Raw genomic sequence first — 27,427 nt, forward strand, 5'->3', positions numbered from 1 at the left:
TTGGCTTGGGAAACAGTTCTTTGACTGGGATGAAAACATTGCTTCCAACAAGATTTTCTTTGGCATGGTCTCTGTGTTTTTCTGCAGATTGGCTGAACTAATTGTTTCCTATTTGTGACCCAAGGATTGTTTCAGCAAAACCTGTCTGCTCATGTGGATTTGTTCACAGAAGAAATGGAAGGCTTAATTTCAGCTGCATGCACTGGGAGCATCAGTGGATGGGTTTCCCTCACCCTCTTTTACTGCTCTTTTTCTTCCAAGCTCAAGACAAACAGATGCAGCAATTCCTCTTTAAGACTTACTATAATCATTATCAGTGGCAGAGTCCCCACCTCCTCCATGAAATACTAGACATCATGTTTTCTACTTGATCTTGTGTGCTTCATTCCCCAGAAGAAAAAACAGCTCTTTAAGACCTGATGTGCCGGTGGCAAAGCTGAGGACAAAGCTTGCTGCTGGAGTTGTGGGAACTTGTGCCAGGGAACCTTTTCATTGACCTAAGGAAATGAGTTTGTTGCTGTTATGTGCTCGGTTTTGTAGGCTGTGGCATTTTCTGGGGAGTCCTTCTCAAAGGTCAAAAGTAGCGTGGGCTACAAATGGTGTATTCTGTCACTTAAGGATGATTTTCCTTGAATGTAGCAAGCAGGCTTTGGTCAGTAGCTCTATAGACAGCACCGCAGTATTTCCTCTGCTACCTCCGTAGAATAATCCTGTTCTTCCTATATTCTAAATGTTTTTCATGGCTGATTTTCCTTATGTAGCTTGGAAGTTGGTGAGCTCTTCTACGGTAACCTGTATTTACAGTGCATAATCAAAGTAATTCTTGGGACAGTTTCATGTTTGTCCATGAGATTAATTCAGGCTGCGAATCACAGGGATTTAAGCACTTTTGCAGCCCATATCTGCTCCTGCTAGTGGAGTCGTTGCAGGCTGTAGATGTATCTAATTTTGAAAATCAGGTTTGTACGTTTGTTGTCCTTCAAAGGTCCGAGAAGATAGTAGAAAAGCTTCTAAATCTGTGCTGAAGAAATGCCGTGTTAAGGAAGCTATTTCTCTTCTGCACTGTTAAGAGCCATGTCTTAGACTGCAGATCTCTGTGGGCGTGCAGGCTCTGTCAGGCAGGGCTTGGGCATCGCTACAGAAGTGTGTCCATGAAGAATGGATGCTGGAAATAGCGGGTTTTACAAGCTGATAAAGCCCAGCGTCACCTTGTAGTTAACTCCAGTTCACTTCAGTAGACATAATGCAATCCAGATTTAGGTGGCCCTTTCTGGGAGAAAACCGTATACATCTTACCTTGGAAGTTTTCTCTATGAAAGGACTATCAGCACTCGTGAGAAGAAAGGCTAATTTAGGCTTGGAAAATCAGTTCTGCCTTTTACTGTAATATGTAGAGGCAGTTATATAATTTTGACTGTCTTCTCCCATTGGACTCCTCTTTCTGTTGGGGACAAGAAATTAGGATTGAATTGTATAAAACCTAAAATATGAAAATATAATACTAAACAGACTTGAATTCCACCTCCAAGTGTGGTAAGAGCACATTCCTGTTGGAATTGAGATCTGTCTAATAAACAGAAGATTTTGGATGGCTTGTTCCTTAAACTATTGTTTATAAATTTAACAGAGGAACCTCTTGATATATTTTTGCTGTTCCAAGGTGAGAATAGAAATGTTTGAGAATGCTAGAGAGACTGGCGTAAGAATCCTTGTAGCCACTCATAGCAGAATGGTGAATAGTCTTGTAATACTCAAATTATTATACAAGATGAAGATCAGAATTGAGACTTGCAAACGCGGCGCTAAACTATCTGTTCTCTCAGTCCCAGATGCAAACCCAAGTACAACAAGTGGGGATCGTACCGACGCAGGCGATGGCAACTGGACCAACAGCAGATCCAGAGAAGCGCAAACTGATCCAGCAGCAGCTGGTTTTGCTGCTCCACGCTCACAAATGTCAGAGGCGTGAGCAAGCGAATGGAGAGGTGCGGGCTTGTGCTCTGCCACACTGTCGAACCATGAAGAACGTCCTCAACCACATGACGCACTGCCAAGCTGGGAAGGCCTGTCAAGGTGAGAGCGTGTTGCTGAAGCTACTGTTGCAAATGAGCTGTGTAAGGTTTCTTGCCTATTTGTCAGCAGTGTTTCTCTTGCTGTCAAGGAGATCCCTCTGCCTGGCACAAATGAGTGCCAAAACTGGTTCTTTAATTAAACAGCTGCTCCCTTTTTCATTACCTTTGCCTGGTTTCCACTTCTGATCTCTTTGCAGTTGTCAGTTTAGAAAAGAGAATGCAATATTTGCCCTTTAGAAGTAGGATAGTACCAATGTAGCCTTGCAAGCATCTCTTTCGTCTCCTCAGTTGTATAAAGAGGGTGTAATATCCACCATGTCTTCATCTTAGATTTTAGTACGAGTTTCCTTCACTTGTTATGGCATTATTGGTGGGTCCCAAAAAATTTTAGTTGCGTTTAGCTGTGTTTAGTTATATGTACAGTATTGCTTGTAAAGGAGAAAGAATAGAGTTGCTCTGAAAAATGAGGTGAGTTAATTCAAAACCAGTTAACCAAGGAGTGACTTTAATGCTATTGCTTTTCCTTGTTACAGTTGCTCATTGTGCATCTTCGAGACAAATCATTTCCCACTGGAAGAATTGTACTCGGCACGACTGTCCTGTGTGCCTTCCTTTGAAAAATGCCAGTGACAAAAGAAATCAACAACGTAAGTAGTTGTGTTACTGTTGTCACAATGGACTGATACTGTTAAAATAAAGCTGATCAAATGTGCAGTGTAGGAATAAACTTTGACAGTGTCCCAACAAACTTAATAGCTGTTTAATAATCTTGTAGAAGGATGAATATACTAGTGAATTCTCCTTTCTGAACGTTGAATGCAATTTATTCCTTACATACACAATAATTGAAAAGGAAAAGTCTCAGATCAAGATCAAAAATCATCCCATTTTAAAGGGTGTGGCAGCTTCTAGCTGGTGTTTTATCGTGAGGCATGTCAATAGATTCCAGTTATAATGCAGTTTTGGGTGTAGGTAGGGTTTTGGGGAAGATATAAGCTACTTCATTGTTTTTCTTGCTGCTAGAAATAACTTAAATCAACATGTTGGTGATGAAGAATAATCAAAAATGTTTGTTTAAAAAAAGGAATTCTTGTGCACAAAAAGATCTCATTTGGGTGTCATAAAGTGTATTTGATGCTGGTATAGACTAGCTGAAGTTCTGCAAATCATAGTGGTTTTGCCCGTGCCTGTTTGTTTGTAACAGCTGAGCTGTTACTGATGTTTGGGCGCAGTCAATTTCTAGTGCATTTCTTCCCTCTTGCTCTGAAACACGAAATACTCAACTTCTGTTGGTAGATTTGCTTCTCATCAAATCCTTTGAAAAGATGCCAAGGTAGAACATTTTACAGCATAGATGTAGCAGTTCTAGAAGTCTGAGTAATGTTATGCCTAAGTATATTTAAATAAGGGTTAAGAAGTGGAAAATTGCTGGAGGACTTGTGAAGCTTGTACGTTTGAATTGTGTTGGCGGAAGCATTCTGCTGATTTTTGTTTAGGCTGAGGCTGCAGTGAGGAACACTAAATCTTGGAGGATAGAGAAGAGCTCCTAGGTTAGGTGAGATTAAGGCAGAGGGGAGAGTAGCTGGTGAGACTGTCCGAATTATCCATTGAGGATGCTCTCGTTAATAGTTTCAGGAGGGTGGTTTTTCCCTCCAAAACTGAAAAATTATGAATATAGAGCTACTTGGAGGTAAGGATTTTGTTCTCATTTTACCAAACTTCTTCTTGTAAACAAGATATGTCTTGTGCTTTAAAAGTAGTAATTTGTTGCAAATGATTAGTTATGTTTGGCCTTTGAAAAATCTGTTGAAAGCTTTGCTTTTTACTATGACGTGGTCCATTTTGCATAACATCCTTACTACACAGTTATCAAAGTGCTAACAACATCTAGCACAACAGAATTGGGGTTTTTTTGATACAAGCTGCTGTGGAAGAGTAGTTTGTGCAGTATTTGTTTTTATGCTATTCACACAACTCTTCAAAAGAGAAGGCACTTGAACAAAAACAATCCCTAAAAAAAATTTATATGGGATCAAATAGGATGTTGTTTGAATGCACCAGAATTGTAATGGGTGAGTGTAGAGTTTGGCTCTCTTGTTGCATGCAGGGGAAATAAGTATGAAATCTCCTTCTTCTATCCAGTTAATCTAATGGTAATAACCATGAAAATTTGCAGCTTAGTGTGCTGAGGTGGAAGGTTCTTTGTTCTGAATTATGTCTGAGTCATATATGTGACACCTCGTGCTTTGTTTGAAGGTAAAAGATGAACACTAAAAATACTTGTTTAGATATGGAGGATACCCCTTTTGAGGCATTCAGAAACGTTTGTGAAATGATTTACGTTAGTACGTGCACTTGAAAACCCTGTGCCTGATGAGGCTGGGTTAGTTGAAGACTTGAAGAAAATGTTGGCTCCCCTAGGAATAAATAATTACAGCATCTACTGAACTGGGGGGAGGAGGGGATCTGCGTACGGCAGAATATGGTGAGAACATGGAGAAAGGGAAAAAGAAAAGAGAAGCCCAGCAACCCTCGTTACTTCTGTCAGGCTGTCGTCCTCACAGAATGAATGACCACATGATGATCACTGAAGCCTGAGTCCTCAAATCTTCCTTTCTGTGCTCATGCCTGTTCCACCATTGTTGTTTCGAGTCCTGTTGTATCTGTGCTGGGTTTTCAAGTGGCTCCTTCCGAGTGTGCCGATCTTTTAGAAGGTTCTGCAGTTCAGCACTCCTGAAACATTGCCATATGGTGGCTTCCTTCCACCCTTCCCATGTGCAGTGGTTCACATGCTCTTTGTAGCTATCTACCCCTGCTCCTTGGGGGATTCCCTCTGCATCCTGCAAAAAGCCCTGGGGTTTAGGTTATTACCATGGAGCTCTTTCTTTCCAGGTATCTTACTCCATGTCTTCGTGTTTAGATTCTTTGCAAGGAACAGCTGTGCCAGGTTTCATTTGTATCGCTTTTCTAGAGACTTCCTATTTCTTGTGTAAAGGCATCTTTCTCTCAGACGCTGTAATTCCAGAGTGCAGGTCCAACAAGGAATTCATACGGTTGCTCTTTAATATGTCTTTTTTTTTTTTTTCTTTAAATGAAACTCATAGGATCTCAGTCAGCTTCTGTCTTTGTTTTTAAACTTGCTTGGAAATGATCAGTGAGGTCAAAAGTTATTATGAATGTGTCCACAGAGTGCAAACATACGTAAGCCTAAGTTCCATGGTAGACTCGGTGTTGAAAATACTGTGGGTTGTCCTTGGAGGGGAAAGGATGTTTTCTGTGGGGCTGCTTATCCTGGAGAGGGGGATCTCTGACTAGATATATTTGTCATTCTTTGGCAAATGAGATCAGACAGAATTCTCATCTGGAGAGGGAAAAGTGTGGGCTCTGTAATATGTGTATTTCGTCTTGGATGGAAGCTAAAGTGTGTGTATCTTTCAGTGATTCAGTTCCATAGTGGGTAAGGATTTAGGAAAGCCGAGATAATGCTGTTAATGTCTCAGAAGGCTTGTTTTCCTGATTTTTTTTTTTTTCTAACCATGTGCCTCTCCTAATATTTCAATAAAACAGCTATTGTTGCCTATATTAAAAGCTATTATTGTTGCTATGTTTAGCTAATGAATTTGTAATGCACATTACATATATAATTACTTGAGGGGGAAAATGTGAAGTATGTATTACTTCTACCAGAGTCTCCGTTATCAAAACGCAGTGTCTCTGTAGTGAAGGATATACTCCATGTGTCATTCACAATGGAACATGTTATTACTTAGAATGGCAGCTAAAATGAGGACCAGAAAGCAGATTTTTATTCACTTTTGGGTTTAGTAAAAACTACTTTTCCCTGTTGTTTCCATTTCCTGTCTACTGTGGAAATTACTCCTCCATACATCTGTGCGGTGAGAGGGTAGTTGGTTGTGGTGGTCATATAGGTTAATGAATACCTAAATATTATTATCTAAATCATTTACCAAAACCTGTGGCAGGTTCATTCTCTTTCTGACTCTTTGAATTATTTTAGATTTTGTCAGTACAATCTCAAACCCATCAGGGCTTTTCATATCTCCGAATAACTTGGGTTTTAGGGTAATTTGGCCTTCAGAGGATTCACCTAGTGACTGCTCGGAATGAAAATTTCTACCGAGAGATCTTCAGTATTACCTTTGTGTCCAGGGACACAGTATTTCTGCTGAACTCAGGATCTCTGTTCTGGAGCCAAATATTTTGACCTAAAATGGGATTGATGGGAAAGAGGGAAGTAGAGGAATTAATATTCCCGTCCCCCCCACCCTTAGCCTGTTGTCCCAAGCTTGAAAATCCTATTTAGCCTTAAATTGGAGCCTGTGTTTTATGTATATTACAGTAATTATGGGCTTATCTGCCTGAAATTTACGGCACTTCTCTTTAGGCTGCATGTGTTAATTGCTAGGGTGGTTTCTATCCTCTAGAATGGAAGGCTGAGCTTCCCCACTTGGCATCTCGGGTGTCGTTCTGTCCTTTGGCAGAAAAATATATACCTTAGAACTATGTGCACGTTCTGTTGATTCTTGGCATGATTTGCAAGTTTTACTGTTTGTCCTAATTGATTTTCAATTTTCTCTTATCCTTTCTTTTTTATAGCCCTTTTAGGGTCTCCAGCTGGTGGAATCCAAAATTCCATTGGTTCTGTTGGCACAGGCCAGCAGAACACTCCATCGCTCAGTAATCCTAATCCGATTGACCCCAGCTCCATGCAGCGAGCCTACGCTGCTCTCGGACTGCCCTATGGCAACCAGCCTCAAACACAGTTGCAGCCCCAGGTACAAGGCCAGCAGCCGGCCCAGCCTCAGGCTCACCAGCAGATGAGGACCATTAATGCATTGGGTAGGTGGAAAAAATACCAAGAAACTAAGGTGTTAAAATAAACTGAACTGTTGAATTTTTAGGATAGTCTAGTATTTCACTTGATCAGAGTAGTGACTTTCTGTTCATGTTGATTAATAACTTAAAATTATACTGTTTATAAACACTACCTTTCATTTATATTTGAATATTAGAAAGCTTTGAATATATTGCTTCTGGCAAATAGCAGTAGTTTTAGTTTCTTTTAAAATACAGTCCATAGCGTAGTTGTCTGAGGTGATTAGACAGAATTGCTGAAGGATTTTGGTTTAACCATTTCACCAGTTCTAGCACACAATATTGTCTCAAATGCTAATTTCTTTCTGGAACTTAATTGTTAGTATTATCTTCTTTTTAACTTATTGAATTAGTCTTAAGAGTTTATTAATTTGAAATTTTAATAGTCTAATTTTTGTAGGAAAAAAAAAAATTGTTCAGGCTGAAAATTATTTGATTCCATAAGTAGCTACATATATGCACCACAGCAGGTGTTATCATAAAAGTAGTTATCCAATACACTGCTGCTTTTGTTCACCAGTTGGGCCAGTAAAGTGTGGTTTTGCCATGTTATTGTCAAAATTGTGAACTGGGTACCAATGATGTTTAATTTTGTCCCAAAGGAGCCAACCAGATGAACCTTCCCGCGGGAGGAATAACAACAGACCAGCAAGCTAATCTAATTTCTGAAACTGCTCTTCCAACATCCCTTGGGACAAATAAGTAATGCACACATTTTCATTCTTACTCAATTAAACATTTATTTACATGCTTATGAATGTAAATAAAGAGCATGCTTTAAAAACTAATTGTATTGGCATGGAAATGGTCACATCTATAGCTATGCTCTTTTTTCCTGTTTCTATTCTGTATCTACCACTTTGTCCCCCCAGAGAGCCCCAGAACATTTAGTAGTTTTAAATGAACTCCCAAAGGAAGAATATTTTGTGGGTTTAAGTGTAAAAATATCTTAACAGTTGTGATTCTTTATTGTTCATACCGTGTCTTGTAAACTGCTGAGCTTTGCAGCTTTAGACGTTGCAGTTTGTTATCAAAATTTCAGTTAGAGAATGTTTGATGCAATAGCTAGAATTGATGAAAGCAATTACTCAAAAATTACTTTAGGCATCAAACATACAACAAAAGTCTGCATCCTTGTACTGTAACACTCCCTTTTCTTTTTGCTTTAGCCCACTAATGAACGATGGCACAAATTCTGGCAATGTTGGAAACCTCAGCTCAATGCCAACGGCTGCACCCCCTTCTAGCACCGGGGTAAGGAAAGCATGGCATGAACATGTCACTCAGGACCTGCGCAATCATTTAGTGCATAAACTGTAAGTATTCACCCAAGACTGCGTGTTTTTCCTGAATGTTTTTAAAGAATTTCAATACAGTGGTTCTGCTATTAAGCTGAAAAGTTGTTTAGAAAGTTACCAGTAGTGGTTCTGTGATGCTGGGCCGCTGAGGATGAGCTGTTTAACCCGCCTCTTCAGTTCATTCTTCATGCTCATTAAGGAGTGGGCATGAAATTAGTTTATATTGCTAGTAAATTCACTCTGCTGTAGTAAACAAGTATTTAGACTCCAGACTGTTAAGCTTCACATTTTTTTTCATCATTGAATTTGCTTTAATCTTGTGGGAAATAGTACAATATTGATTTTTTTTTTTTTTTTAAACATTCAATATGCTTTTACATATCTGATATATAAGGGAATGTGCAGGGTGAATATCATAAAGCCGTATTGAATTATTTTTTTTTCTGAATAATTTTTCTTTTATTTTTTCTCCTGTCTTGTAGTGTCCAAGCCATCTTCCCCACTCCTGATCCAGCAGCACTGAAGGATCGCCGCATGGAGAACTTGGTGGCTTATGCCAGGAAAGTGGAAGGAGATATGTATGAATCTGCTAATAGCAGGGTATGTTGCTTCAGTCCAGGTATTCAGTATATGTTAAAGAACAGTAATGTCACAAATGTTACAAGCATAATGAAAACCACAGAGAATCATTCACTGTCCTCTTGATGAGGAAAGTCATGCTTTCAGTCTGTGACAGCGTTTGTGTAGTCCCAGGCCTTCTGATTAGTGTCACTCCAGGCTAATTCAGCTCCTTCAGCTTCATGAAAAGTAGACAACATTGTCCCAGCCCTATTTGCGTTCCTCCTGAAAGTGTGATTGACGTGCATGAGGACTGGAGCACAGCTTGCTGTTCTTGATATTTCCCTTGCTGACTTTCTCCTATCTGGGAGTCTGTGTAAATAGTAGTTTTAAAACTTTCTTAATGCCTCTCTACCATTGGAGGTTTTGTCTAGGACTCAGTCCTGTTAAATTACTTACCTTTCCCTCATGCTGTTGGAATTATTTCTCCTCTACTCAGCAGTGCTGAGAGTGATTCGGCTACGACACGTAGCTGTTTCACGTCTCAACATAAGAAGTCAGTTTGCCTGCGTTTGTCCTTGTGCGTGGGAAACAAGGCAGAATTCCTGTTCATGATTTTTGCCCTGTCTGCGAAGAGGTGTCAGTGCAAATCTCTGTTACTCAGAGGGGTAACCCCTGTTGACTGACATGCTGAGGATACTATTTTGTTATGACACACTGGTAATTCTACCCTAAAGGAACCACTCCCTGAAAGTTTTCATCAGGTGAAGACAATGTTAGTAGTGCCAGTAATAATAGCTAGTGAGATCTTACCTGATCAGAATCTTGAGGTCCTTTCTTAAATAAAATGTCTGAAGAGAGTAGTTAGTGGCACTTCAGGTGATAATCATCCAGTAAGACTTAATCTGTGCCTCTGAGACCATCTCCCAGAAGAGCTGAAGATGGAATGCAAGTTCTGTTTCCTAGAGGCAGGTAGGCAGTGGCCGTATTTATAATACCACTGCTGCGTCAGCATTGGTCAGTGACAGTATCCTGTTCTCCTTGTGGCTACCAAGAGGTTATTTTGTGATCACCCTTGATCGCCCTGGCAGCTTTAGAGAACAAATTTAGAGAGAATGAGGATTTCATAGACATACACAGGCATCTAAATACCTTTCTCAGTAAGGATGAACCCTGGTAGTCTTCTGGTTATAAAATTAAGTCTTCTGACCTCTATGCCAGACAAATACCCAGAAGTATCTTTTCTTCACCCCTTAAAACAGCTGTCAGAGCCTCATTGCCAGAAGACACTTGTATGGGAATTCATCTAATGTATTTGACTCCAAGCAGCAAACTTGGAAGAAGGGAATAGTTTAGAATGTATTAACAATGCCATGTGGAATCGCATCCTCCTTTCTGAGGAGCATCGTTCTACTTTGACATTGAAAAACAGATTAGCATGAGGCATCATTGTAAGCAGTTTGTAGTTTTAGTAGTATGTGCTCCCTCTGAACACATCCTTTTCCAGGAATCTTTGCAGTGTGAAAGTACAATATTAAATTTACGAGTAGGTAGTTATAGGTGAAGTGTCTTGAGCAGGAGGAGGGAAGGGGCTGTAGTGCTTTTAAATTGGACAGCAGGTGTCTGCACTGATGGATTTTTGAGACATTTGGAGGAGGGAAGTGACTTAAAAACAAAGCTTTACATTGCAGCACTGGACTTTCTGAACAAGGCTGGTGAGGAATACCTGTCCCGTGTTAGTTTTCTGAAATGAACTCGATCCTACAAATCCTAGTTTTGATGAAAACTGGGTGAAGACAAAATGATTGTGGGGCAAGCATCACTCAGTCTTTGCTCCATGTAACACTGGGTTTTAAGAGCATAGGTGACCCCACAAAATAAATACAGACTTGAGGGTTTGTGGTGTTTTTATGCCTTTAGCAGGTGCATAATCTCATGCACTTGGCAAATGTGTCCAGCAATTGCTGACAAACAAAATTGTCTGCCTTGCTGGGCACTGTGACTGTCTTATTTGATCTGTTGTCAATGTGGATTGAGTAAAATGGATTTTTCATCTTGTACAGATGTAGTGTTTAGTTGTCTGTGCCTGTGGACTATTTTTCACTGATTTCCTCCATTCCTTTGGGGTTTTGTTTGGTTTTGTTTATTCCTTGCAATGGCTGTTGGTAGTCAGACTCTTTAGGAAAAGATCGGTTCCTTTCTTTGTATAAAAATTGATCTGTGCTTAACATGTCTCCTGAAGTTTATTCAACATAACTGGGTTGCTGGGGACATCTTTTTCTTTCATCTATGTGTTAGTGGAAATGCTTATTATGAAAATAACACTTAAAAATCATTAACACTTACAAATTCAATCACAGCTTCCTGTTGTTTTTTTTGTCCAAGCAACAGAGAACCTACAGTCGTCTTTGTCTGTTAATCTACTCAGTAGATATGATGGATAGCCATAAAACCAAGTCTCATGTTTTCTGGAAGCTTTGTTTTTCCTTTTCTGCATTAAAGCAGTGATGAGACTGTCTCAGTTTATAAGAATTCTGAAAAGAAATATTTCTTGTTTAAATAGGCAGGTGTATACGTTAAAAAAAAAAAACACAAACAGGTGACAGCACTCTGGTAGACTACATGAGTTTTGTTGCTGGTTTCTTATACTTGACACTGAGCACTATTTTTTTCTCTTTTAGGATGAATACTATCATTTATTAGCAGAGAAAATCTATAAGATACAAAAGGAACTAGAAGAGAAACGGAGGTCTCGTCTACATAAGCAAGGAATGTTGGGGAACCAGCCAGCCTTACAGACCCCAGGACCTCAGCCCCCTGGTATCCCCCAGGTGGCTGCTGCCATGGGCCAGGCACAGCCCGTGAGGCCACCCAGTAAGTACTTCTGTAGGAGGTACTTCTGCATTTCAGCCGTAGCTCTGCACACTTTGGGTCCTTGGGCTCTCGTGCTGATCTTGAGTTTGTATTTTAAATTGGTTTTTTGCTGACCTTTCTTCTGTTGTGTTGCAGATGGGCCTATGTCCATGCCAACCGTGCCTATAAGTCGTATGCAGGTTTCTCAAGGTATCTATGTTTTCCTCTCTAACTTCAATTTGTGGGTTCAGAATGGTTGTTAGGGGGAACAGCTGATGTTCTGTTTTTCTTTTGGAGCCGGGGTTGGGGGGAACTACTGGGTCTCCCTTTTTTCAGCATCAGTCTTTGTTGTTGCTCTGTGGCAAGAACTGTCTCAGTGGGGTCTTAAGAACTGGCAATGTGTGCACAATAGTTTGCTAGTGATTGGGAAGTAATTCAGTCCTTTCAAAAAGTGGAGAGCACAAGCAAGAACACTCTGGATAATCTCATTTAAAACATTGTAATGGGGCGGGGGGAGCATGTTAGCATGTTTTCATCAGTTAATTAGCCCAAAACATACCTGTAGCTGGAAATTTAGCACATTAATCCTAGAATCTGTATAACTAAAGATATCCTTTCTTGGTTTCTGATGCAAAGTGCATCTAAAAAAGCCTTGTAGCTTTTTAGTAGCACTGATGGCTTTGCCATCACTGATTTAGGCTGCTGTGGGCTCATGGGTGGTATTTTTTCTGAAAAATACAGACCCGTGACTTTGAGGTGCTTCAGCTTCCTCCAAAAAGCGTCCCCAATTATTTTATTTCTTGGTTCAGAGTTAGTAGTAAGTTGAAACTTGTGTTGAAATGTCCTTGAGAAGTTAAAATTCTTTTCAATAGGAGAAAAAGCTGATAGCAAGTATTAGCTCCATAATTATTTATTTACACCTTTCTTCCTGTTAGACAACTTTGGGTTTTTTGGAGGGGTTAAATGTTTTGCATAAAAAGCACACCACCTGTTTAAGCATATTGCTAGCTTTTGTCCTGATTTGAGGCTAGGAGTTGTCTTCGTTATATACAATATGTATTTTTATATTTACTTCAACCATTTCAGCGAGGCCTGAGTAAGACATTGGTGTTTCAAAGCAAATGCCTGATTTAAGAAACCGTCCCGAGGTATTATTTACAAATAGCATCCTGTCTTTGCAGATCATCCACATTCTTCATCTTTGGCATTATTTTTTTTTTTTAGACACCAAAAGTTGTATTTCACCCTAACTGGTATTCTTCTACATACTTCTTGCATCCTGATTTGTCTCTTAAGCCAAGTTACTTGAACAAAGTTAGAAGAAAAAGATGAGGTGTAGGGCAGTCAAGCTGTAGTCATAATAAATGTGAATTTTATAGTAGAGTATAAATACATAAATTCTGATGACTTGTTCCTAATGAGTTGTTTTGGGGGTGCATTTGCAGGAATGAATCAGTTTAACCCCATGTCCATAGGGAATGTACAGATGCCACAAGCACCCATGGGACCCCGTGCAGCTTCTCCAATGAACCATCCTGTACAGATGAACAACATGGGTGCCGTTCCTGCGGTTCGTACTTCTTGCTACCAAGTTCTTCTCAAAATTGGTTGATTACCCTTAGGAGTGTTAATGCTGTTCTGAAAAGGCCGTGTCATAGAGTAGTGCTGTAAATTGTAGGATAATTTCATAGGAACATACTGAGTCTGTCAGGCTTTTATTGAGGCGTTTGTTTTCAATATTTACGTGTTTTCAAAAAAACAAATCTTTACAGGGGTAGATGCCAGAGTGCAGTAATCTGCAACAGTCTGTGGAAAAGCAGAGTTCTTTCAGAAACTCTGTCTTTGCAGTATATACACCTTCTTTATTCCTCCGGAAAACATGTTTTTGTTCTTTAGAAAAACAAAAATATTTTAAGTTTCACTGGATTATCTCTGTTAGCTCAGAGAACAAAACAGGTTTTAATGCTCTTAGTAGAGTTTTGAATATTACCTGTTTAAATATAACTGCCTCATGAATACTGTGGAACAAATGCTGAAGTTATATGCGTATGCCCACTTCCATTTGGTTTACTGAAACTAGTTTTCCTTTCTTTTTTTTTGTCCTATATTTTGGTCATTTACATTGAGGGTATTTTCCTTTGTCTTGCTACGTAATACTAAATGGTAATATCTTTAATTTGGGTGTTAATTTTTAGATGGCAATGTCTCCTTCCCGAATGCCTCAGCCGCAGAACATGATGGGAGCTCATTCCAACAACATGATGGGTCAGGCTCCTACTCAGAACCAATTCCTGCCCCAGAATCAGTTTCCAGCATCCACTGGAGCCATGAATGTGAACAATGTGGGCATGGGTCAATCAACAGCCCAGGCCGGGGTGGCACAGGTAAGATGCATTTTCTAATATTTGAGTTATTTACTCTTAATTATTTTGTTCTAATTTAATTTTATGTATGTTTGTTTATATTTATGTAGCCATTGTTTATTGTAGGCACCCCTGACTTTGGGGGATCCTGGGTTTCAACTGCCTTCTTCATAATCTCTTATATAACCTATGTGCATATGCTGACTGGGGTAAACACCCTGTAATTGCTGATTTAAATTCTAAAAAATGACATGCTGATGAGATTTTCAGGGGGAATATCAGAAGTTAGTTTATGGGACGTTTATGAGCATATGTGCTTTTGTCTTTGTGTGGACCTTAGTAGCTAACTTTAAATGAAGAATTACAATAAAGTGGTTGGGGAAGATCTTTTAAAGTTTGTTTTAACCTTTCTACTTCTGAAGAGAAAATTGTTTTGGTTTTTTTTTCCTGTAACATTTTTCTGTTACAGTAGTGGTCAGTGAAGTAGCAGCTGTGCTTATGATGCCAAAGTATATGCTTTTCCCCAGGGAGAGTCTTGTTTTTTAACTGAGAGTCCAAGTAGTTTAGGTTAGTTGGGACCTCCAGAGTTCTCTCATCTAGCCACATCTTCAAATGAGATGTCACTTAGGTCAGGTTACGAAGGGCTCTGTCGATTCAAGTTCGGAATATGTTCAGGATGGAGCATCTACAATTTCTTGGGCCTGGCTCAGTTGTTTGACCACGTTTGTGGTGAACATTTTTCTCCTAATGCACTTAGTTCATTAACACTGACTGTGTACAGGCAATATAGAAGCATGTTTTAAATTTGAAACCTCATCTGCAGGAAACTATTAATTGATTTAGATTTCTAAGGGTAAGAGGTACATCTGAGGATAGAGTATTCTATCACTAGTTATCTGATGCAATTTTTAGTAAAATACATAGTTTTAAAATCTGTGCACATCCAGAAAACTTTATTGTTGCTGCTCTGAAAAACACATCCACAGTTTTCTTAAGCACCTGGAGTTGTCTAATTAGAATTTAAAAACAAAACAAAACAAACAAACCCAAACCAAACAAATCCCTCTGAAGTCTTGCACTGTGCTGTGGGGTGGGCATTGAATGTGTTGAACTGTCTTCTAAAGCAGGGCTGCTCTAGATTCCTGGCCTAAAACATGTATTTGCTCAAAACTATTTAGTATGCAAAGTCTGACCTTTGCCCAGCTAATGGCATGATACAGAGGTTGTCTGCCTGTGGGTTTCTGTGTGACTCGGAGATCGTGAGGATTTCCTTTCTGCGCCAGCAGAATTAATGTAAAAAGACGTGTATGGCACATCGAGGTCTAGGAGCAGGGTCTTTGACTAAGAGCTGATGAAAATGATTAGAGAAATCAGAGCGTAGTCATTTGCAGTAGCAGCACTTGTTTATAGCTGATCTTGTGTTTAGACTTAAAGTATTCTGTTAAAGAAGACTTCAGTGCTGTGATTTAAAGGATAAGTGTGATTCCCAGAGTTTTGGGAGTCACACATCTGTAAGAGAATCTCTTTCTCTAGCAGGGGCAGGTTCCCGGTGCTGCTCTTCCCAACTCCATGAACATGCTAGGACCGCAGAGTGGGCAGCTACCATGTCCACCAGTGACCCAGCCACCTCTACATCAGACTACACCTCCCGTGTCCACTGCTGCGGGGATGCCACCTATCCAGCACCAAACGCCCCCTGGTATGACTCCTCCTCAGCCAGCAGCACCCACTCAGCCATCGACACCAGTCTCATCTTCAGGACAAACACCAACACCGACACCGGGTTCTGTTCCCAACGCGACACAGACACAGAGCACGCCTACGGGGCAGACTGCGGCACAGGCTCAAGTCACACCGCAACCTCAGACCCCAGTTCAGCCCCAGTCTGTGCCAACCCCACAGCCAGCTCAACAGCAGCCGACATCTGTGCAGGCACAGCAACCTGGCACTCCAGTAAGTACCAGCTAGTTGCATTTTCCTTGTGTAGTGGCATTCCACGTGAGTTCTCCATATGTATAGCACCATGTCGTGAATGTATAGAGCCCATAGCTGTCGATAGTAGTTTCTACTTTAGACCAGAGGGTTCATTATAGGGATGTGTAAAAAATGTGTGCGTTCAGATGTTCAGTGTTGTTTGAAGGAGGGGGGTGTGTTGAATGGCTTTGAACTGCTCAAAGTAAAAATGGCAGCAGTGTGCAGAAAGAGGAGGCAAAACAGGCCTAATACTGTGTTTGGCCTTAATCAGAATCAGTCTTTTTTGATCATGAAATTTGCATATATTTTTTCTTCTAAGCTTTAGTCAGGATGAATGCACGTGTCAAGGAATGTACGCTGTTTTGCTGGGCAGGTGTTTTCTCTGTAAAAGAAGCCTCTTTGGGGCAGAATTCTTCCTTGGCTTCTCCTCTGTAAAGCAGAGCTAATAAATGTGTTATATCAAAACTTGGCTACAGTCGGCTCCTGTATCCATGTTCTGCACTGTTTTAGAATATCATCTCATGTCTTTTTTGTGCTGTTCATTTTTAGTAAAGGAAAATATTTCTATATATGCAGTGTCTTTCTTTTGTACTGTTTTTACAACAGCTATCCCAGGCAGCAGCTAGTATTGATAACAGGGTCCCCACCCCTGCCTCAGTTGCTAGTGCTGATACGAATTCCCAGCAACTAGGACCAGATGCACCAATGCTAGAAATCAAATCAGAAGTTAAAACTGAAGAAACTGAGCCAGAGACTAGTGAGACACAAGTGGAAGCTAAGACTGAGGTAAATGAGATTCTATACAGCTTAACTGAAAGCAGTGATAGATATAAAAGCACTTAATGATGTGTCTGAATTGGTGAGCTAAGGGGCGAGAGGAGGGTAGTTACTGGAAAGTAACTGTCCTGAGGAAAGCCATGGATGGAGAGTGCTTTGACAATCTCAAACTAATATTTTAATGACTCAAGTTTGGGTCGTAGATGTAATAGTACATCTTGTTGCATCCTTTCTTAAGGTGGAGGAGGATTTACAAGGATCTTCACAAACAAAAGAAGAAACAGATGGAACAGAACTGAAACAGGAGCCAATGGAAATAGATGAAAAGAAGCCTGAAATAAAAGTAGATGCTAAAGAGGAAGAGGAGAGCGGCACTAACGGAACCACTTCACAATCCACATCACCATCTCAGCCCCGCAAAAAAAGTACGTGTATGAAAACTGAGTTTTTCTTGTGTACTTTGTTTTAGTACAGTTTGTTTTCCGCGGTCTCCGTTCCTGCAGGGAGGGATGTTTTGCACACGTATTCCTGCACATGAAGCTCTAGGAGACCCATGCTTTGTGTCATTTATCTCTGAAAGTAGTGTTTCTTTAATGTTATATGAATCACAGGTGAGAAAAGCATGTCATTGTGGTCTTGTTTCAAGCAGTCTTCTCAGAGCTTCCAGTTTCTGCCCAGAAGGACCAAGGCAGTAAGGCAGTGATTGCTGGAGAAATGATATACATAAATCTCTCCCTGTACATCTTGTTTGGTGCTCTTTCGAGGGAGCTTAGTGTCAGAGTGCTCTCAGTAACCAGAACTGTCCATTGCTTTGCTTTTCCGTTAGAGGCTGCACACACCCCCTTCATACTGAGTTTTAGCCTTCACTTCTCTGAGAGTCGGGTGCTTGAACTCTTCTGCTGAATCTGTGTTCGTCCAAGGCTGGTGTGCTGCAATAGCCTTAATCTTTGAAGTCCTGTGTAGTTTTCTGTGTAGTGTTCATGTGAAAGCTTTCTGCAAAGAAATAGTTAGGTCAAGTAGTCTCTTAAATTAATCTACAGTGTTAGCACAGATTTAGGTGTGACTATATGTGCATACTGTATATTTTTCCAAAAGGAAACTTCATGGCATTACAGATCTTGATTGACTTACATAAATGATTGTGTACTTTGTGTTAGTAAGAAATATATGAATATGATTCTTAAAGAAAACAGGCAAGAAGAAATTACTCCATTTGTAGTGCAGGCTTTGTGGGAGCATGCAAGATAAGTTTTTGAGCTCAACAACCTTAGCTATTTAGAGACCTCTGTCTCTTCGCATCCAGTTTTTTGAGATGACATTTGCTGTGGTTAGTTTTTAGATTTTGGCCAAAGGTAGGCTTTGAACGTGCTGCAAATGTCAAAAAAAGGAAAGTGATGATGCATTTCATTACTTTTTTCTTCTTCCCTTGCAAAGGAAGCTGCACATAGCTACATCAGGAGAACGTTATGGGTGTGTGCTTTCCAGAGTGTGATCAAGAAATCGTAAAGTTTTAAAGTTTGTGCAGCTTGAATCTTGATCTTTTGTATATGCCTTAAGTTGCATTTAATTACTAAGCATAATCTTTTTATAATAAACCGCTATGAAACACATTTTCCTGTAGATTGTATTTGCAGTTGTAGCACAGTGGGCCAGCCAAATGAGTGTGCTGCAGAACTAACTGGCAGAGCCTATTTCGAACAAAATGTAACATAGGGAGTGGAAAGCTTATTAGCATTTATAAACCAGTTATATTCCCAGTGGAAAGAATCATTGCTGCTTGTTAGGAGGAGTTCACTTGCAAGTAAATGGAGGCAAGTGGTTGAAAGAGGAAGGTTCTTGCAGAATTAGTCCGTGGAAGAGCTGCACTGTCGTTCTGATTCAGTCTGGGTTACTACCTATTTCCAATACCTCATTTAGCCTCACATTTTTGTCTTAGAAATACTGTCACTAAGTAACCGTATAGTGTAATGCATGTGCAGCATGGGCAGGTTCAGCAGCATACACAATTTTAAATGGTGACGTTTTCTCACCAAGTAGTTGGTCCAACTTTAATAGAGCGTTTGTATTAAAATGCTAAATAAACCAAGAGGTATTTGAGAGCAAGTACAGTGAAGTGTGCTTAAGGGTTATATAATATTTTTAAACTACTTATGAGACTCATCTGGATTTTTTGAAGGGTTACAAAAGTTTTGGAAACTCTTCTTTCTTCCAGTGCAGCCAGATTGCTGAGGTGCACCCCACAGTAACGTGGGGTGTGGCAGATACGTGCTGCTGCTGCTGAGGGGAAGGCTTGCAGGTGGAAGTGTCGTGGAGTGTATGCTGTGAGATAACTTAGCAAGTTGTAGCCTGATACCTTAATGTTTGAAAAGGTTCTTCTGGACCCTAATGGAGCGTTTTTCTGGGTACAAGTGGCTTATGGAGTTGGGAGTCTCATCTGCTTGTACCACCCATCCAGATGTACTGAACACCACCGGCCTGGCTGTGCTCACATCGTATAACTAGGCTGTAACCTGGCTTAAGTGATGGGAAATCTCTGTGGGCTAGAGAAGGCTGAGAAAATACTGCTGAGATACTGGTCTGCTCAGTTCACTGACACCTGAGGTTTTTTAGTTTAGCTTTTTCGGAGCATTGCAGACACCCCTTCAGCAAGTTCTTCTTCCTCATCAAGGTTTTGCCTCATAAATGGGGGCAACCAAACCCTTCCAAATTCAGGGTTTGGTTTGCTTTTCTTCTGTGAATCTAATGTAAGCCAGAAAGGAAGGTTTTTGGTTCCTTGCCTCTTCCCCTGCAGTCTTCTCAAAAGAAACAGTATAATACTCATTTGGGTGGCTCCTGTCTCCTCTTCTCATTGTAGACTGCTGCCTTAGGTTGAACTTCAAGATTAGTTTTACTGGTTTCTTCCCTTCTTTATAAGTCATAATAATGCAAAAACTGCAAGGGCTTGATTTTGGGGGGGATATTCAGGTGTATTGACTGTATTGTTTTGAAGATGTCTTCACCTTCCTTTATGCATTTTCTCCTTAGTAATCATAAGCAGGATTTCCTCTGTTTGAAAGAAAGAAAAATTTAAAAAGGTAAAAAAAGGTAGTGTTATAGTCTTCTCTGGCAGATAATACATCATGATGATTCAGGCAAAGATCCCATTTTCTTTTTACCACCCACGCGTCCAAAACAAAATGGGATAACTGGATGCCAGCTCCTTACAAAGATCTTCTAGCTACCGGAGGAGACCAAAAGCATTTAATTGTGGAAAAAGGGGAGAGGGGAGAACAGCGACTTTCTTGTAAAATCTGTGTTTAAGTTTTTGGGTGAAGTCATAAATTGAAATAATGACTGGATTTTGATTTTTATTTTTCAAACTTCAGAATGAAAGTAGGTTGTAAACTTTATCAGCAAAGATAATTAGGCTTTAAGGAACTTTGCAAAAGTTGGGATGAATCTCTCTAGCTTGGGTTTAAATTAAGGTGGGATTTATTCTGAAAGATAACTCTAGCTTAGCGGTGTGTTGTTATAGGGGTTGGTACAGGGACAATTCTAAAAGCAATGTCAAGCAGGTGGCCAGAATAGATTATTAAAAGGTGCTTTTTGACCTTTACATTCCATTAAATGATATTATTAATTATTTCATTCATTAAATGAAATAATTCAGATATTCAGGTTATGAACTACCTGAGCTAGAGCAAGATGGTCCCAGAAGCAATAGAGAATACTTTTTCTCATGAATGGGATTCAATATTTCCTTCGTTTCTCAAGAATTCCATAATATAATTTAGTAGTTGTTTATAAAACTTTGAGAGTATATGGCAGAGTTCCTTTCACAGGAGAGTGCCTGCATATATGATACAATAAATACCTAAGAGATTGCCATTTTATCGGGACTGAGATTGTGGCAACAGCTGAAATGATCATCGAGTTGCATTCGTCATTGTAACAACACACGCAGGCCTCCTTGGCTCGTCTCGTTTTTAACCTGACGAGTCTGAGTTCAGCAGTGGCAGCACGAGCTCTTGGTGTGTCTGTAAGGCAAGCCCTTGTGGAAGCTCTTCTGGCACCTTGCTCCCTCCTTTGCCATGGTTTAGCTGCCCTTGGGTGGGATCGTGCCTGTTGTGTGCATGAGCAGCAATCCTCTCTCTAGTCAGAGGCAGTGCACTCAGACTCTTACAGTTTTCATCCTGGCTAACAGTTTCCAGGAGCTGCAGCATCTACAAATGGCTAAAAAATTTGAGAACTTAATGCTTCAGAAGTTTTTCGAGTAGTGTTAACTTAATGTCTTGTCTTGCTTTATTTTTGTGTGTAATTTCAGTGAGTGTAGTTGAGATGGAAAGACTTCCTCTCCGAAATATCACCCAAATGCAAAAGGGAAAAAAAACTTCTTTAAAATCACAGATTTTTACTAGAAGTCCCAAAAAAGCAATTTCTATCTTACCGAAACACCATTTGAGTGACAAAAGCAGTGATCAGCCTCGAAGGGGTCACTTTAGCCCTGTTGATTTAAGTGCTTCCAACAGAACTCCTAATTGCTCCCTTTTATTGATATCGTTCTCTTTTCAGCCAGGTGGATAAATATTAGATGCCATCCTGCTTTCCTTAGTTGCCTTTCCCCTCAATAATAGGCATTCTTCCCTATTTAAAGACTTTGTTCCTAAGGAAATAAATGTAATTACACTGCTGAGATGTTCAAAGAGCTCTCCAAGTTATCATTATTTTTCAGAAAATGCATTGCCTTTCTTGTCCTTGTCATCCACTATTGAAAGAAGCATGGCTGTTGCCATGCCACTGTTGCCAAGTGGTTGTAATGATGCATATAAATCTGGAAGTATTAATAATTTCGAAATCAATTAACAGTCCATCAGACCAGGACTGTTTGTATACTACTGCCAGAAAATTCCTGTGCCCAGCTAGCAAGACATCTGGTTACACTCTGTAGAGCTGGCTCTTTGGCCCTGACCACTACGGTGTTTTTTTGCTAGAAGAATCTTGGCTTGGAAATAGCAAACAAGGTTTAGAAGTAAGGGAGAGGAAAATATGTTTACTCTCTTCTCTGAAGAGCTACGGTTCATCCATGGTGAAGCAGTGGAATTAATTTGGTTCTGGATAAGGTGTGGGGGTTTTTTATACTCTAGAATATGTATCATTAAGGGCTACAGTTGTTCCTGTCGCCTTACTCTGTGAATATCACCTGCTGTGATTTGAGTAAACTTAAAGGCTGTGTGGTAGCCTCTTAATTGTAAGTTTTGCCTCTAATCAGCTATGCAGATCAAGAAATCCCTCTTAAGCTTTTTGTGTTAACGTAGTTTTTTACTTTTTTTTTTTTTTTTTTTTTTTAGGGGACTCAAGAGGTTAGGCAACGTGGAAGGAAATTTTCTAACCTTTCTGACTTTCATTAACAGTTTTCAAACCTGAGGAGCTGCGCCAGGCTCTCATGCCTACCCTTGAAGCTTTGTACCGGCAGGACCCAGAGTCCCTACCTTTTAGACAGCCTGTGGATCCCCAGCTTTTAGGGATTCCGGTGAGTGGGCATTAAAAAAACGCAAAATGTTATTGTGTTTTGTCTTTGTTCATGTAAACGGTTCACCTTTTCTATATAACATGGTGTGAACAGTTCACATCTTAAAAATAATGGGTTTTGTGTGTGTGTTTGAAGGACTACTTCGACATTGTGAAGAATCCTATGGATCTTTCAACCATTAAGCGTAAATTGGATACAGGGCAGTACCAAGAACCCTGGCAGTATGTGGACGATGTTTGGCTAATGTTTAACAATGCCTGGCTTTACAATCGCAAGACTTCCAGGGTCTATAAGTTTTGCACTAAACTGGCGGAGGTGTTTGAACAAGAAATTGATCCTGTTATGCAATCACTTGGCTACTGTTGTGGGCGCAAGGTGTGTATTCCAGGGATGGGGTTGTGTTCTTCCAAAGAGCTTAGCTTGATTAATCAGAGAAAATATTAATTAGCTTTGTATGCTCTTTTTTAAAAAATTGAAATGCTGAATGAAACGGTTGCTAAAAGCTTGGCTTTATTATAAGCATACTGAGAGCTAAAAAGGATAGATAGCATCCTTCTTGCTGCTGTTGTATTATTAGTGTTGTATTTTTCTCCCTCAGAGAACACCTTTTTGGTCATAAGTGATATTAAAATGCTTTGCTTGTTTCCCATGTCCGTTGCAATAAAGTAGGTGGTTTGAGGGTCAGCTGTTTAGCTTATATAGTTGTAATTACACTGAGAGCTGTGCTAATATACCTAAAATCGCTTGGAAAAGTGTGATAAACATAATGTATTATGATATCCGTAAGTGTCAGGTTTGCCTGATAGATACTTGGTTAACATAAGATCACATTTTAAAGCCTCTTTTCTCACCGTTGCTTTGCAGTATGAGTTTTCTCCACAGACCTTGTGCTGCTATGGCAAGCAGTTGTGTACTATTCCTCGTGATGCTGCCTACTACAGTTACCAGAATAGGTAAGTCCTTGACTTTGTTTTTTTTTCCGTATTCAGGAAGAGAGATCCTCTGAGTTCTCTGCACGTACAGAGGAAGAGGATTATTAACTTTCTCTTTCCTTTGTCAGCTAAGTCAGGAAAAAGTTACTTTTATATCTTTGCATGCTGTCCTCTCGCAGGTGACCCTGTAGTTTCCTGCACTGCAGCTTGATACACACTGTACTTAAGCGCTTGCTCTTAGCTACGCTGCGCCACGCGAAGTGGGTGTTGTCCATGTTTTCCACAAAATGAGTAGCGGGGCTTGGTGGAGGGAGAAGGGCAGAACTGCAAAAAGGCACTGAGAAATCATGTTGCCTTTTTCTGGGAGAATTGTAAAACTATGCAGGTTTGTTTTCAAATTAGTGTCAGAATTTGCAAAGTAAGGGGTACAGTGATTGATTGCAAGACTTATGTTCTCCCTTCCTAGTTAGTATTTAATTCTATTTAAATTAGAGTTGAGTTAACATTGAAAACTACCAAGAGACTCCATGAGAAGCTGTGAAAACAATAGTTTTTGTTATTTTTCAATTGATATTAGGATTTGGCGTTTGCATGATCATTGAACAATTGTTATATTATAATATTAATTTTCCATGTAATGCTTACATCAACAGTGCTATAATAACAAAGCAAACTTAGAACTTGGCTTTCGTTTTGGTTTCTTAGATATTCCCCCCCCCTGTAAAATATGCAAAACATAAAAGGGCTAAGACAGAAATTTCCTTTTCCCTGTTTAAAACAAAGTTATGAATTGCTTTCCAGAGGCTTGGCAGTCTGTAACTCTTGCCAGCTTTGACGTGCAGAGCGGCTTGTTATCGAACTGAAGTTACAGAACTAATTCAGATGGGGGTGCTTGCATTTAGTCTCTCTTAGGGTGATCCCTACATCACCAAACGTGGTGTAAGATGGTGCAGGACTGTTGTGCACCACGTGTAGGAGATAAAAAAGCGTTGTCTTACATTGTATGTTGGGTCTTAGGTGGTGTTTGTAAGGCAGATGTTGACACAGAGGAATGTAAATTCATGAGCTCTCATAAAAGGTTTTGTACAGCCGCTGTGAACTCCAAAAAAAAAATCAATCTGAAAAGAAATAAAGCCATTAAAATGCATTTAAAGAGATACTACTTCAGAACTGGAAGGGAAATTTGAGGGAAATAACCCTCCAATACCAACTCTGTGTGGTAGAATTTCAAATACTTTTCGTATTATGCATCCAGGTAGTACTGTATTTGAAAAGAATAGCAACTTCAAAAATAATTGAAGAAGGGGTCGTTTTTCTTTCAGTTATACCTTTCAGATTTAAGTTTTACTATTAAATCATTTGGATTACTCGGTGGAAGGCGATGGTGGTTGCTAGCAAGAAGTACAGAGCTGATGGGGCAACAGGTTCCTCTGGACTCGGAGATGCAATATTTCAGTTTCCTACCTGTTGTAAGTGTGATAGTCCATTGACATTGAGTTTAGTCTAAAAAGGTAGTAGTAAAAGGGAGGTGATTTGTCGAAGTGTCAGTAGGCAGTAGCAGAACAGAAATAGGTGTAGATTTCTGTTCTTGCAGATGTCTTGAGAAAGGGTTGGGGTTTGGGGTGGTTTTGAGCTGGGGGGCTGTGAGGTTTTCCATGTCAGGCGAACTAAATCGAGTGATGAATGGTTTTTTGGGTTCGGTTTTTAACAAAATATTTCTAAAGATCAATCACCATATTTTTAATGTGCATTTGTCTGTCAGATCCTAGAAAGCCCTTATCCACCAACTGTATTGCTCTGAAAGAGTCAAATTTACTGTTTCCCGTGACAGTGATCTTCAAATCTTAGATTTTTCTTAACTGAGTAGCAAATCAGTGAAAAACAAATTCTGTGGTTCCAGCAGATCTTTAATTAGTCAGATGTTCTTGACTTTTTCCATTTACGGAACAGACAAAATTGGATGTACTTGAAGTCCAGCGTGTCGCATAACTAAATTACAACTAAGAATATTTAGGCAGCATTGAGTAAATGAACTCTGGCACTACAGTTCAGTGATTAAAAGTTAATTATTTTGTGTAGGGCTGTGTAGCTTCCATAATAAGGCAGAAGTTTAGGTTAAAGTAAGCATTCAGAAAATATCCTTCATGTGTGAATATCCAGTTGAGAACTGATGGGTATTTCATATCAGTGCTAGCATCCAGTTACTAATCTAGAATTTCCTTTGAATGCACTTAATTACAGTTGGAAATTCACCTATTAATGCAGAGATTGAGCATTTTCTGGACTTTGGTACTGAACCATAACGTTGCTCTCTGATAAATGGGAATCAGTCACCTGAACAGTCTGCATTTGAAAAGCTTTTCATGTCTGATGTGTTGCAATAAGTACATTCTTTGGATTCTCTATGACTGTTAACACTAGAATGTTGTACGCTTTCTGTAGGTTTTGTTGAATATTTGTAGTGACATGCAAAAGTCAGTGAATTACAGCAAGTCTGTTTCTGAAGGTCCGTATTCATAATAAGTTATAACTATTGCTTCACCTTGGTTATTTGATGGGCAAACGTTCATGATCCTTAGGTGATTCATTTCCACTGTATTTCAATCTTTATTTCCTCATTTTAATATCATGGATGAAGGCTTCACTCTCGCTAGCGTTAGGCTCCGGTTCTGCGGCGTGTGAAATCCTGTGCTGCCCTTCGCATCCGCGGATCGCCGGAGCACGAGCTTAACCCGCTGCCGAGCCAAAGGGCTCATCCCTGCGAGAGTGAGCTTCCCACGGCCACAGGAGTGAAATCTCTGCTGGTGGAGCTAGTTAGGTTCTGCCGTGTAACTTAAATCCGGTATCGAAGGCAGCCTCGTTGCTCAGTTTCATGGGTGCTTTGAAAGCCCATAAATTATTCTGAAAATGGATCTGAATTAACCTTTTCTTGGACTGTTTAAGGGTAGCAGAGTATTAATAGGAGCCGTGAGCATGGATTTTTCTGGCTACATGCTCCTGTGTTTGGGTCCTTCCCAATCTGACTCTTAAAATGAGCAACCTTGTTAGTAAGGACAATAATGAGTGGGGTTTTTTTAATCGAAGAAAAATTTAAAGAAACACTTTATAAGAAAAACAAAAAAGACATGGACACTGTGTAAAAGGATGTAAAATTCTGAACCTGTTATGTTTGTTTTTTTAAAAAAAATTAGATGATACTGTATCAATTTCGGGATATGGGGTGAGGGGCAAGTGAAGTCAGTGTAAATGAGATGTGCAGTGTCAGTATCCACTCCTGAAATTCTCTTGTAACATTGCTCTGTAATAACCATGATATATTTATCATTCCCAAGGATTACAAATTAAATGGAATACATTTTTTTTTTTCCCCTGGCCTTGTTCTGTTGCATTATCAGCCCCAAAAGCCTTGGTTTTCCTCGGGAGGGTGATGTATTTAATCCTAGTTGAGCTGACCCAGGAGAAGTCACTTGCAGTTTAACTTGTGGTAGGCTGGCAGGCAGCCCTGTGGCAGGGAGCGCGGCGTTTTAGCTCACGTGGCTGCTATCAAAGTTAGCTGCCCTGCTGATAAGATGATGATGTGGATGTGTCAGTACGGGCCACATTAACTAGAATAAAATACACCTTTTTGCTCTTTGTGTCAGTCCCGCAGCAGAGGGGAGCATTCAGCGTACTGCTGCACTTAAGTGGTTCTTGGCTAGCAGAGTAGCTCTTGAAGCCCGAGCCAGCTGGCAGAGCGCGCAGAAGTTTTCAGGCTCTTGCAAATTACGCTGTGGTAACACGGACCTGGCTCCAGCCTGGGGAGGATGCGGACTGCGCTGCAGAACGTCTTCCCCGACACATCAGGCGCTGCTGAAGGACCCGCTCCCGCTCGCTTGGGCTGTGTTTCACGAGCATTTAGTAAACGTGTAGTGGTGACGTGATGGCTGGTGTGTGTTGCAGGAGGAAATTCTGATCTGTACATTTTAATTAGTGGCTATAAATGGCTTCGGTTGTCCCCAGGAACGCACAGCCTTGGGGATCTGTCACCTGCGTTACAGTAGTTTAAGTGTATGAGGATGGGTTTGAAGGGGCAAGCTGCCACGGTTATTAATCTCCGTCCCTTAAGTTGTTGGTTCATTGTGGCACGGAGTCTCGTTTGATGCCTTTTATACTCACCACTCTTACGGTTCTGGTGTTTGAGTACTAAACCTGCGTT

At 40.2% G+C, this 27,427-nt stretch overlaps 1 protein-coding gene across 5 annotated transcripts in view; it reads left to right on the top strand.

Annotated features, from left to right (window-relative positions):
• CREBBP (CREB binding protein) overlaps positions 1-27,427 on the top strand; it is an 89,432-nt gene that overhangs the window by 40,759 nt on the left and 21,246 nt on the right. For 2 of the 5 annotated variants that reach the window (XM_068420054.1, XM_068420056.1), the window contains 16 exons: positions 1,824-2,073; positions 2,606-2,719; positions 6,690-6,932; positions 7,571-7,670; positions 8,138-8,284; positions 8,749-8,866; positions 11,506-11,698; positions 11,834-11,887; positions 13,123-13,247; positions 13,873-14,061; positions 15,574-15,993; positions 16,621-16,800; positions 17,030-17,216; positions 22,182-22,300; positions 22,436-22,675; positions 23,165-23,253. In XM_068420054.1, coding sequence (XP_068276155.1) covers positions 1,824-2,073; positions 2,606-2,719; positions 6,690-6,932; positions 7,571-7,670; positions 8,138-8,284; positions 8,749-8,866; positions 11,506-11,698; positions 11,834-11,887; positions 13,123-13,247; positions 13,873-14,061; positions 15,574-15,993; positions 16,621-16,800; positions 17,030-17,216; positions 22,182-22,300; positions 22,436-22,675; positions 23,165-23,253 — 2,768 coding nt within the window. The remainder of the gene's footprint in view (positions 1-1,823; positions 2,074-2,605; positions 2,720-6,689; positions 6,933-7,570; positions 7,671-8,137; positions 8,285-8,748; positions 8,867-11,505; positions 11,699-11,833; positions 11,888-13,122; positions 13,248-13,872; positions 14,062-15,573; positions 15,994-16,620; positions 16,801-17,029; positions 17,217-22,181; positions 22,301-22,435; positions 22,676-23,164; positions 23,254-27,427) is intronic. The other 3 variants (XM_068420055.1, XM_068420058.1, XM_068420057.1) reach the window with 3 other exon arrangements.

This window comes from Nyctibius grandis, chromosome 30, assembly GCF_013368605.1.
Source record: "Nyctibius grandis isolate bNycGra1 chromosome 30, bNycGra1.pri, whole genome shotgun sequence".
Classification (NCBI taxonomy): Eukaryota; Metazoa; Chordata; class Aves; order Nyctibiiformes; family Nyctibiidae; genus Nyctibius; species Nyctibius grandis.